The following is a 13,509-nucleotide window of genomic DNA, read 5'->3' on the forward strand; positions in this document are numbered from 1 at the left end:
AAAAACTTAGGATCTCAGGGTTACTCCTATAAGTAGAAAGAGTCAGTAAGTGGAAGAATTCAGATGTCCTGAGGATCTGACCTGTGAATACAGGTGAGAGGCAGGCAAGTAGCCCCCAAGAGTAGATTGCATCATGGGAGGCAGGTGCTGGATTTGACATAATGTCTTCTGATTCCAAATTTGCTTCTAAATCCACCATACCAGGCTGCCTGGTAAAAACCAATCCAGACCTTTCAGTCTACAGAATGGCAGAAAGGATTTCATAAACAATTGATCACAAAACTGTTTATTAGTATATTTAAACCAATTTTACAAACTAGGTAAAATGAGATTGCTATAATATATATGCCCAGCATGTGCTCTCTTTTTCTGTTGGTCTATTCATTTTAATCTGGTGATGCTGATCATTTTCCTTCCTCTTCCTCCTCCTCATTTAATGCTGGGAAACAAAGTTGAGTGAGATACAGTTTAATTTTAAATAATTTCAAATTCTTAAATTACTTAGCAAGACTTTAATGATTAGAAGCAGGAAATAGTATGTACTATTTTAAAAGAGAGAAAAAGAATATGTATACATACATACATATACATATATGCATGTGTGTATATATACATGCAAGCACATTAGTTATGTTCTCAATATCTAGTAAGAACAATTCGAATTTCAATTCAATTCAAGAAATATTGCACACCTAGGTACTGGTGACATAAAGACAAAAATGAATAATTCCTACCTATTAAATTAAGGAACTCAAATTTACCAAATGAAAAAGTTCAAGGCAGATAAATACAGAAAAATCTTCTATGTTTCTACAATATGCATTCCCATGGTAACAGTAATAATTGCAAGGGTACCCACCATGTAGAGTAGGCTGACTTTTTTTTTCTCAAAGAGGCAGGGAAATTGTCCCTGAGAATTCCTCATTGGTCTAGGGGGCAGGACTAGGACACAAGTCATTGACGCTTAGTCACACAAAATTAGTAAGGCACATATGAAGTATGGCATAATGGATAGAGTGCTGGGCCCAGAGTCAAGAAGACTTTAGTTCAAATCCTGCCATAAATCTTAGCCAAATTCCAGAGCTCTCAGGACAAGGAGAAAATACTGCAAACAGTTAGAAAGAAACAATTCAAACATCATGGAGTCAGAGTCAGGATTACACAGCATTTAGCAGCTTCTAAAGAACCAGAAGGCTTGAAATACGACATTCTGGAAGGCAAAGGAGTTAGGATTACAATCAAGAATCACCTATCCAGAAAAACTGAGTATAATCTTTCAGGGGGGAAAGGATATTTAATGAAATAGAGGACTTTCAAGTATTCCTAATTAAAAGGCCAGAGAGCCAAATGAAAAGAAATTGATCTTCAAATACAAAATTCAAGAGAAACATAAAAAAGTAAACAAGAAAACATAAGCAATTCAGTAAGGCTAAACTGTTTACATTCCTACATGGCAAGATATTTGTAACTCTTAAGAACTTCATCACACATAAGGGCAATTAGAAGGAGTATACATAGATGGAGGGAGGGTGTGTGTGTGAATAAATATGATGGGATATTAAAAAATAAGGGGTGAAAAAGATGAAGGAAGGGGGAAATAGAATGGAGTAAAATATTACAAATAAAAGAGTCATGAAAGAGCTATTACAGTGGAGGAGAAAATACAAGGGTGGCAGGCAATGCTTGAACTTTACTCTCACCAGTATTGACTCAAATAGAAATCTATGTTACCCTATATGGAAGTAAAATGGAATGAGAGAAAGGGGTGGGGGAAAGGTACTGATAGAAGGGAGGGTAGATTGGGGGAAGTGGTGGTGAACTGAAGCTGATATCTGGAGCCAGTATCCTGAGCAAAGTGGAGAGACCGGTGTTCAAATAAAGAAGGTAGGGCACCAGAAGCAGGCCCTAGTGGGAAATAAAAATCCCGACCCATGGGGCAGCTGGGTGGCCCACTGGATACAGCACCAACTAGGAGTTAGGAAGGCCTGAGTCCAAATCTGCCCTCAAACATTTTGACATTTACTAACTGTGTGCCCCTTGGCAAGTTACTTAACCCCAATTACCTCATCAAACACAAAACAATTCCCACCCACTTCAGTAACAGCAACTCAGGGTTACCCTACATCTACTCAAAAGTTAAACTCTGAAGGGGAAGGAAAGAAAAGTGAGGGCTACAAGCCCTCACCAAGCTGGCAGGCTAGAGTTGCACATGACCAACTCGCTTTGCTAGGACATGATAGAAGCCCAGCAATACTGTCAATGCTTACTACCACTCAGAAGCTCCAGCTAGTGGTCAGATATGTATCCCTCAGTATAATGTAGAGTCCTTGAGCACAAGGACTATTTCTCATGTTTTCTTTTTATTTCTAGGGTATAGTTGAGTGCCTAGCACATAGCAGGGTTTAATTAGTACTTGTTGATTAATAGATTAATGAAATGTTTGATGCCACTGCTCCCTGTTATTAATGTAGATAATTGAGATTTGTAGATCAATTAGTTAACTAAAATAATGGATTCTGTTAATTACAATTGATAAGTACACATTTTCTTGGAAAGGTTAATTGTTCTATATCATGTTGATAAAAAAGAAATTCTGTATGGTTGTGAATGACGTATATTCAAAATATCTTTCAATTTACCTTTTCCACTAATAAAAGCCAAGTTTGTAAAAAGTCAAAAAAAAAAAAAGGTTAGATAAAAAAATTGCCATTTATTTAAGATTCTCACTGATTTTTTTCTCCAACTTTGTCCAGCTGAAAGAAAATTGAATTTCTTTTCATAAATCAATTATGATCTGAAAAATAAATGCAGTATACTATCTGTCAAGGATACTCTGCTTTAAAGAATTTCTTTTCACTTTAAGTTCGTAATAGTAAGGTACATGTAGTGATAATTACTAGCGTTTAATAACTAGTGATAACTAATTTTACTCTTTCTAGGGTCTATAGCAGGGGTGGATAACCTACAGCCTTGTGGCCACATGTGGCATTCTAGGTCCTTGGGTATAGCCTTTTGACTAAGTCCAAGTTCTACAGAACAAATTTTTTTATTAAGGGAATTTGGTCTGTGAAGTTTGGATTCAGTCAAAGAGCCACACTTAAGGACCCACTAGAGAAATTGGTCTATAGTTTCTTTCTCTGCCTTTGCTCTTTCTGATTTTGGTATTAGTACCATATTTGTGTCGTGAAAGGAATTTTACCCTAGTGGGCTGCTGGTTCCCTATCTCTGTTCTAGATCCTTAAGTGCAGTCTTTTGAATGAATCCAAATTCTACGGAACAAATTGTAAAATTTGGATTCATTCAAAAGGCCGCACTTAAGGATATAGAAGGCTTTGTGTGGCCTCAAAGCCACAGTTTCCCCATCCCTGGTCTATAGGAATTATCTCCTCCCCCAATTCAAATTGTACTTTCTTATTTCAACTCTACCTTCCTCTCTGCTTTCAGCTCTTGTTTCTTCAGTTTCTTCTCCTTGTTTCATTAGTGCTTCAAAGTCTTCTATTTCTGAATAATTGTGTTCAAGAGGCTGAATATCATCAGTCACTTCACCCACTGAAATATAACAACAGAAAATGATAAGAGATATAAAACCCAATCATGCTGCTCTTTTAGCAGGCTAGGGAATTTTAATGGATTTCTGAGACATTTGAAAACTGTTTCCCTAACTTAAATAATCCGGACACACTACATACTTTCAGAGGAAGCTTGTGCTTCTTCTGTCTCTGGTTGTACATCAAGCTGGGGTGGTTCTTCAACATGAATTGGTTTCCAGAGTTCTAATGGGGTAATTTTTTTAGCTTTCCACTTTGGAATAGCAGTTGAAGTTTCTTCTTCCTCTTCCTCTTCCACTCTTTCCTATTTTAAATGGAAATATATGTATTATTTTATCTACAAAAGTAGAAGGTTTGGAAAAGAGATAATAGTTCTCTCTCCTCCCCATGGCCCACAAAAGTAATGCCAACAAGTCCTTATTGAAAAAAAGGAAAGTAAAATAAAAATAAATATTGTCAGAAAGGAAACAAAAAATGATTAACTTTTAGGTGGTTTATCACATAGGACTGTATGATATTACTGAGGTATGAAGCCACAGAGTTTAGATAATTCTAAGGAAAAGGGTCAAGAAAAGGAAAGAAGATTATAAGGGAAACCTTTTAAAATTATTACTTTTTATAAATGTTTATATTTTTAATTCTAGAAAATTCTACTTAACCATGGCAGAAAAATATGAAAGTAAAGTTGTATATGCTGCAGTAAAAGCTCAATAAATTTCATTTCTTTGCTTTCATAATTTTTTAAGGCTATACCTCACACTCATCAGATTGGCAAAGACAAAAAGGGAAAATAGAAATTGTTGGAAGGGGAAACAATTAGGAGAGCTATGAAATAGTGCATTTATTCTGAAAGCAATTTGAAATGATAACTCAAAAAATCATATATTGTGCATCCCCTTTGACTTAGCTATTTTTGACAGCTTCATGCCCCCCCAAAAGATTAAAGATGGAGGAAAAAGACCCAAATGCACAAAAATATTCATAGCCCCACTTTTTTTGTTTTTACAATAAGGAACTGAAAAATAAGGAGAAAGCTGTTAATTGGAGAACTATTAAATAAAATGTGTCAGATAAATGTAGAGGAATGTCATAGTAAGAAATTACAAAAGGATTGGAATTCAGGGAAACAAAGACTAACATGAACTGATTCAGAGTGAAATGAGTAGAAATAGGAGAACATAACTACGTACTACATAACTACAAGATTATAAAGAAAACAACTTTAAAAGATTTAAGAACCAAGACAAATGCAATGACTTACTACCACTCCAGAAGACAAAACATGTTACCCACCTTTTAACAAAAAAGGTAATGGACATGATATGTTAAATGAGAGGTAACTTTTTTGAACATGGTTAATGTATTACTTTGTGGGGCTTATTTGACACAAGGGAGGGTTTTTTTTCTCTTTTAAAAATTTGGGGTAGAAGCAGGACCTCCATGCCACCCCAGCTTCCACCTTCCCCAATCCATGTAAAAAGAGGACTCTGAACAAACTTTGGAGCTGCAGAACCCACAAAATGACACAGAAAAGCTAACCTCCCACTGAGGACAGCCCAGTGGCCGGCAGGAATCAGAAAGCGCAGTGTTCTGGGAGCCAAGCCCAGGTCCACACTGAGGTTTTAGCCCCAGGGCAGGCCTGACCAGCCACAGCTGGAGGGACTTAAGATGACCAAAAGCTGTAACCGGTTCCAGATTTATCAACACATAGATGCGAAGGACAAAGTGAGAAGTCAGTGCAGTATGGACTTTGGGACCAGTAGTTGGGAGAGCATCGGCTTTTGCCCCCAGGGCAAGAAGCCGCTGAGACTCCTTGGCTCAGCCTGTGGCAAGTGGCAGCTTCAGCTCCTGGCCTGCAGAGTGTAGGGGGACCAAGTGACCAGTCTGAGGGGTATTCACTCTTGCTTTAACCTTCTTGGATCTGGATTGCAGTCTAGGGTAGAGGTCTTGGGGTGTGTGACCAGCTTGCCAGAGTGTGTGGAGGCTTCAGAGAAGGCACCCAACTAATACCTCCAGCAGCTGAGAAAACCCCAGCATTTGGGACAAAAGCTCCCCTGTCTGGTGGCAGAGTTCTACTGTGGCAAAAAGGCCAGGGGTCAAGTGACTGAAGGGAGACATGACCAGGCAAAGGAAACAAAGCAGGCAGAAGATTCCAACACTAGACTCCTATTTGGGGGACAAAAAGGAGCAAAGCATGGAACAGGAGGAAGACAATGAAGTCAGAACTCCTGCACCAAAAGCTTCAAAGGAAAATATGAGCCGGTTATAGGCCATAGAGGACCTTAAGAAGCAGATAAGAGAAGTGGAGGAAAAACTGGGAAGAGAAATGAGAACAATGCAAGAAAATTACAAAATGAGAGTCAACAGCCTGACTGAGGAAAATCACACCTTATAAAACAGACTAACTCAATTGGCAAAAGAGGCTCAAAAAGGCAATGAGAAGAGGAATACCTTAAAAAGGTAAATTTGCCAGATGGAAAAAGAATCTCAAAAGCTCAATGAGGAGAATCATTCCCTCAGATTTAGAATAGAGCAAAGGGAAGCTAGTGACTTTATGAGAAATCAAGATGCTGTTAAACAGATCCAAACAAATGAAAGAATAGAAGGCAATGTGAAATATCTCATGGGAAAAAAAAAACTGACCTGGAAAATAGATCCAGGAGAGAGAATTTAGAAATTATTGGACTACCTGAAAGCCATGATCAAAGAAAAACCTAGAAATCATCCTCCAAGAAATTCTCAAGGAAAATTGCCCTGATGTTTTAGAACCAGAAGGCAAAATAGACATTGAAAGAATCCACCAATCACCTCCTAAAAAAGGTCCCAAAAAGAAAACTCCTAGGAACGTTATAGCCAGGTTCCGGAATTCCCAGAACAAGGAGAGAATATTACAAGCAGCCAGGAATAAGCAATTTGGATATTGTAGAAACAAAATCAGGATAACACAGGATCCGGCAGCTTCTATACTGAGGGATCAAAGGGCCTGGAATATGATATTCTGGAGGGCAGAGGAACTGAGATTAAAACCAAGAATCACCTACCCAGCAAAACTGAGTATCATGTTTCAGGGGAAAATATGGTCATTCAGTGAAATAGTGGACTTTCAAGCATTCCTAATGAAAAAACCAGAGTTGAATAGAAAATTTGACATTCAAATACAAGAAGCAAGAGAAACTTGAGAAGGCAAACAGGGAAAAGAAACCATAAGCCACTTATCAAAGTTGAACTATTAACATTCCTACATGGAAAAAATGATAATTGTAACTGATGAAACTTTTTTCAGTATAAAATTAGTTGAAGGGAATAGAAATATATATATATATATATGTGTGTGTGTGTGTGTGTGTGTGTGTGTGTGTGTGTGTGTGTGTGTATGTATGTATATATATATATATATATATGTCTATATTGAAGGGTATACTGGCGTATGAATATATATGTGAATGTGTTTATATATGTCTACAGGTATACATAGATAGAGGGCACAGGACCAAGTTAATAGGAAGGGATGATACTTAAAAGGTGAAATTAAGAGGTGAAAGAGGAATATAATGAGAGGAAATGGGAAGAGACAGAATGGGGTAAACTATCTCATATAGAAGAGGCAAGGGAAAATGGTTACAATGGAGGGGAAGAATAGGAAGGCAAAAGGGAATGGGTCAAACTTATTCTCATTGAATGTGGCTCAGGGAGGGAATGACTTACACACTAAATAGGGTATCTCACCCTCCAGGAGAATAGGGGGGAATGGGATGAGAGGGGGAATGATGGAAGGGAGGGCATGCTGGGGGGGAGGGAAGTTGGAAGCACTCACTTTTGAAAAGAGACGGGATCAAAGTAGAGAATTGAACAAGTGGGTGGTGGGATAGGAGGGAGGGAAATATAGTCAGTCTTTTACAATTTATCTACTATGGTAATGTTTTGCATTAGCTACACATATACAATCTATACTGAACTGCTTATCTTCCCAGTAAGGGTGGGTGACAAGGGAGGAAGGGAATGAATCTGGAATTCAAAGTTTTAAAATCAAATGTTTAAAATTATATATATATATATATATATATATATATATATATATATATAATTATTATTATTAATTCTATTTTACATGTAATTGGGAAATAAATATACAGGCACTGGGGCATAGAGATCCACCATGCCCTACTGGAAGAGTCGAAGGGGGTATGGGAGAAGATATGGGAGAGAGCAGACTGGAGGAAGGGATATTCTGTGGGAATGCTATTTTGGGGTGGTGGGTAGGAGAAAAATGGGGAGAAAATTTGTAACTTAAAATCTGGTGGAAATTAATTATGTAAATCAGAAGTTAATAAAGCATTTGAAAAATGAAAAAAATTTTGGAAAAAGGTCTTGCCTATTCATATCCTTTGACCATTTTTCAATTCTAGAATAATAACAATAAATCTTTAGCATTAATATAGTACTTTAAATTTTCCAAAGCACTTTACAAATATTACTTTTATCCTTACAATAATCATAGGAGGTAGGTGTTATTATTATCTGCACTTTACAGATGAGGAAACTGTGGCAGACACAGGTTAAATGACTTGCCCAGGGTCACAAAGCTAATATGTGTCTGAGACTGGATTTTAACTTAGGTTTTCTTGACTCCAGAATAGCTTTTTTAAATTCAAATGAATCCTTTCTTTATGTTTCTTGGAAATGAGACCTTTATTAGAGAAACTTGCTGCAAAGATTGTTTCCCAGTTAACTGTTTTCCTTATCATTTTAGTTGTATTGGTTTTGTTTGGGGGAAACATTAATTTTGTGCAATTAATGTTGTCCATTTTATGTCCTGTGATTTTCTCTATGCCTTTTTTTGTCATGAAATCTTCAAGTCATAGAGAGGAAAAGTCATTTTTTTCTTTTGTTCATCTAATTTTTTTTATGTCTTGATTACATATGTACTTATAGTTTAACTTGGAGTACTGAAGTAGCTATATGTCGTAGCTGACGTTATTTCAGTTTTCCCAGTAGTTTTGTCAAATGAACACCTACTGCAGTAGCTGAGGTATTTGGGATTATGAAACACTAATATACTATGTTAATTTACTGCCATAAGTTTTATGCCTTATCTGTTGCACATATTAACCTCACTATTTTTTAAACAGGGATAACATTTTGATGATTAACATTTTGTAGTATTGTTTGAGACCTAGTACTGCTAAGTTCCCTTCCTATAATTTTTTTCATTATTTTCCTTCAGATAACTTATCTTTTGTTTCTGCAAATGACTTTTGTTATTATTTTTCATAATTTCAAAGTAAACCTTTGGTAGTTTGATTGATACAGCATTGGATAAGCATATTAATTTAGGTAATATTGTCATGATTATTATACTCACTTTGTCTACCCATGACCAATTAGTAATTCCTCAATTATTCAGGTCTGTGTTTATTTGTGTAAAGAGTATACTGTAGTTGTATTAACATAGTTCCTATTGTGTTAGCTGGTAAGTATTTTATACATTCTGTAATTATTTTAAACGGAATTGCTCTTTGTATTTCTTCTTGCAGGGTTTTGTGGACAATATACAGAAAAGCTAATGATTTGGAGGATTTGTTTTATATGCTGAAATTGTTTCAATCAATTTTAGTTGACTATCTAGGGTTCTCTAAGTAAACTATCATCCGAAAAAAGCAATAATTGTTTTCTCTTATGTTGTTTAATCAATTAGTCATGCCCCCATTTGGAGTTTTCTTGGCAAAGGTACTGGAGTGGTTTGCCATTTCCTTCTCCAGCTCATTTTACAGATGAGAAAACTGAGGTAAACAGGCTTAAGTGACCTACCCACGGTAACACAGCTATTAAGTGTCTGAGACCAGATTTGAGCCCAGGTTCTCCTGACTCCAGGGCTGGCACTCTACTGAGCCATCTCGCTGCCTTTTTTCTCTTTGCCTATATTTATTCCTTCAATTTCTCTTATATCTTATTGCTATATCCAGCATTTCTAGTTACATATATCAACACTAGTGGTGTGACAGAACTAGTAGCTACCAACATTTCCCCACAATATGAGGTAAGTTCAAACTCTTCCTCCTTTGCTGTGTTCACAGATATTCACTTTCCCTAAAAGATGACAAAGTTGCTGCAGGGACCTGATTGACCAGGCTTCCCTGATAAAGTTTCCTAGTTACCTAAGAGCATAAAAAGACAAATCAGATTTTAGCCCTCTTAGACTTGGTGAGTGCCCAAGATCATGGAAGTCTGTATGCCTTACTCTCCCAGACACATTTCCATAAGGAGGTAAGAGAGACCAAGTGTACCAACTTGCTCCTGTATTTTTGTTTTATATCCTTATTGTGTTATGACAAAGTAAATTTCCATTTCAATTATTGTTCAATGACCTTTAAGTGGCTCACTTTGTAAAAAAAAAAAAAAATCTAACCAGAACTATGAGAAATTACTGGCATTAGATCTGCCTCTAAAAATGTCAATAATGGATATCTTTGCTTACCCCTCATCTTACTGAAATGTACAGTTTATCTCCACTGAAATGCCACTTCCCCTTGTTGTATTGTACGAGGAGTTGTTGATTGAATAAACAATTTAGTGGCATTAGTGAGGTGAAAAAATTTAAAAGGCTGAAAGAAATTATTAATATGGTAGATATGAATTACATCGATATGAACTATATTAAATATAGTATGCATATAACACATATGCCAGGCAAATTTAATTCTGAAAAAACATAATATTAGCTGGCTAATTTTAATTATTGGCTGCATCATAGGGTTAGGGTTAGAGTTAGGCTTAGGATTAGGTTTAGGGTCAGTCTGGTTAATGCTTACTAGTATGAAAAACAAGAATGTTTTGATGTATTATATTCAAACTCTTGAAATGATAAATAGCAATTTACAGAGCAATAATGTTGTAATAATGCTGCAAAATTCATTTGAATCTAGACTTAACACCGAAACTTTTCCTGATAAATACTGTTTAATTTTGACATGAAAAACAGATTAGACTTTAACAATAATAGGCATGACACAGTTTATTTTGCTAACATCGTCAATATTTTAATTTTCTATTTCTGAACACAAATAAAACTAAAAAGTAGACTATTTCCCAAAACTGTCTTAAGTTTTTAATTATATCCTACTATACTACTATACAACTTACCATATCTGCAAGTTTATATTCACCATGCTGTTCACATCCGATATCAAAAATATACCTTCCAGGGCCCATCGGCTATGCAAAAAAAGAAACAAAATGTTTCCTCCAATTATGACGGTTCAATTTACAGAACAAGTAGAGTATGCTTTACAACGTTTTTTTTTTTCGCCCAGACCTGTGATTTCTTCAGTGTAGAAATTCCCCCTGCCAACGTAGAGCAATATTTTGTCTATAATTTATAATCTCAGAGAGTTGTCAAGGTAGTAACAGATTAAGTGACTTAGCCATGTTCATGCAGTCAGGTTGTGTAAAAAGCAGACCTTGAGTCCTGGACATTCTAATTACAAGGACCCTTTCTAACCCCTACATCACACTGCCTCTCCTAGAGCACACCATAGCACAACTTTAACAATCTGGGACAATTAGGGGAGGGACAATCTTAATTATTGGTTACTTTTATGAATTAACAATTGTTGCAAAGCAGAGCTCCTTATTAAGTGAATAGATAAGACTGATTTACATTCATTTTAAGAGGATTTCAACACACAGCTTTATTGAGTAAGTTAGACTTCTCTTAAGCAATCTTGACACCACTTACTTTCTAAGCAAATTCTTTCTGTAACTAACTGATTGTAAAATTGAGTTTTATCCCCTGATCAAATGACCATGAGTTCCAGACTAAGAGGTTCAGAATTAGTAAGGTTTTCTGCATTTTATATTAAAGTTCAAAATCTAAAGAAAAAGGAAAAAAATTGTACAAAATGCCATATGCCAAGTATATTTTAAGACACTTAAAGAATAATACTAAAATAAATGATACAATATAAGTATCTATTATTAAACATTATGCAGATAATAATAGCAGCTGTCTCCCAAGGTATTTGTGAGAATGTAATGAAAATTTATTAAGTGCTTTTGCAAACCTTGAAGTGTTAGATAAATGCTAGCTTTCATCATTTTTATTATGTTATAACTGCTCGATGGACTTAGTCTTTCTATACTTATTTTGTAAGTCAGGAAGGGAATTTGACATAAATTATCTATAACAAATTTTATCTGAATTTTCATGAGATCCAAATAGGATAGATCAACCCAAGAACTTCTAAACATGAAACTAGATGGAGAAAAATAGACAAAATTGTGTAAAAGATTTGTCAATATGTCCATCAACATTTTCTTTATCAATAACAATGGAGACATATATAACTTTTAAACTTTAACATCACAGCTCGATATAATCAAGTGAGATAATATGTAAAAAGCACTTTGAACAGCTTAAAGCACCACATAAATATTTTTACTATTAATATTATATGAAATAGTATCAATGGCACTAAAGAAAACAAAAATAAAACTAGAAGCTAGACCAGACCAGTACAGGGGAGATGGGGGGGAGGGGGGAGTCTGTGCTTGAGGTGACTAAATGCTAAGGAAGTTGAGGAGGAAAAGAGAAGAAAATAGCAAATGGGAGTAAAGGGGATCACAAATGATTTTGAAATTTATAAAAAGGTCACCAAAAAGAAATCAATTATTGATTTATACCCGCTTTCTCACCACTAAAAAATATTGATGAGAATGATCTACTCATATAGGTGTGTATGTATATATATGTTTATGTTATATATGCAGAGACACAGACATACATATATATCATGATAGATAATATTATAAGAAAAAAACAGGTTTTCACAATGAAATTCTATTGTATATTTTTAGAGTCGTACAAATCACTGGAAGGTACATAGAACACAAGATCAAGTTGCCTTCATTACCTGTTGACTATTAAAAAGTGTTTGATTGGAACAAAATGCTCACTTAAAGACTCTCCAACAGGATGCTTCCCAAGTAAATTTTGGGATCATCAATTCAATGACAAAAGTAACTTTGTTTAATGACATTCTGATTAGTAAGTGGGGCACAAAACAGGAAGAAGATCCTTGTGATGGAGGATAGCTTACATTGTTGCATTTGTCCTTCATTTTCAAAAAGGACCATGGCATCAGGGAAATGATGACATTGACTTGCAATTGACTTTGATGTGAGTGAGGGAGGGCTGTGCAAGGTCACCAGCTTCACTTTCCCCTCCAGAGCCATCAGGATCCAGTGACCAGATATTCATCATGATGACTGGAGATGGCCCAGGTTGCAATGGGAGACTGGCCCTTTTAGGCTAAGGTCTTTTCAACTTCTCACTTCGAGTGAGATAATGCCCATTCAATGAATAGACCTCTTTAAGAAATGAGTCAAGGAATGGCGCCTTTAATTAGAAAAAGAAAAAAAATGGTGAAAAAAAAATCAAGCTGTGAGGCGTAGACCCTCAGGGTTGCTGTTCCAAAGAGAAATAGTTACCATTGATATTCACTTTTAAGTCTGGAGGACCTAAAATACAGTTAAGAAGTGGAGCTTGGGCAGGGACCTAGTGTGGTCCAATCTCTGAGATTCAGAGTGAACTGGGTTTAATGTTTAAGATGAAAGAAAGAAAAAAGAAAAAGATGGGAAGGAAGAAAGAGAGGAAAGAAGGAAGAGAGGAAGGGAGGAAGAAAGGAAAAGAGGGAGGAAGGGAGGAAGAAAGAAAGAAAGAAAGAAAGAAAGAAAGAAAGAAAGAAAGAAAGAAAGAAAGAAAGAAAGAAAGAAAGAAAGAAAGAAAGAAAGAAAGAAAGAAAGAAAGAAAGAAAGAAAGGAAGGAAGAAAGAAAGAAAGAAAGAAAGAAAGAAAGAAAGAAAGAAAGAAAGAAAGAAAGAAAGAAAGAAAGAAAGAAAGAAAGAAAGAAAGAAAGAAAGAAAGAAAGAAAGAAAGAAAGGAAGGAAGAAAGAAAGAAAGAAAG

At 35.7% G+C, this 13,509-nt stretch overlaps 1 protein-coding gene across 1 annotated transcript in view; it reads right to left on the minus strand.

The window, feature by feature from the left end:
- Positions 1 to 290: 290 nt before the first annotated feature.
- Positions 291 to 13,509, minus strand: part of RSPH1 (radial spoke head component 1) — a 48,590-nt gene continuing 35,371 nt past the window's right edge. Inside the window, exons 6-9 of the mRNA XM_069074797.1 lie at positions 10,689 to 10,760; positions 3,690 to 3,852; positions 3,427 to 3,549; positions 291 to 439 (exon numbers count right to left, since the gene is read on the minus strand). Coding sequence (XP_068930898.1) covers positions 405 to 439; positions 3,427 to 3,549; positions 3,690 to 3,852; positions 10,689 to 10,760 — 393 coding nt within the window. The 3' untranslated portion in view covers positions 291 to 404. The remainder of the gene's footprint in view (positions 440 to 3,426; positions 3,550 to 3,689; positions 3,853 to 10,688; positions 10,761 to 13,509) is intronic.

This window comes from Petaurus breviceps, unplaced genomic scaffold (genome assembly GCF_028583685.1).
Source record: "Petaurus breviceps papuanus isolate PSGF00001 unplaced genomic scaffold, PetGlider_PUasm1.0 90897, whole genome shotgun sequence".
Taxonomy (NCBI): domain Eukaryota; kingdom Metazoa; phylum Chordata; class Mammalia; order Diprotodontia; family Petauridae; genus Petaurus; species Petaurus breviceps.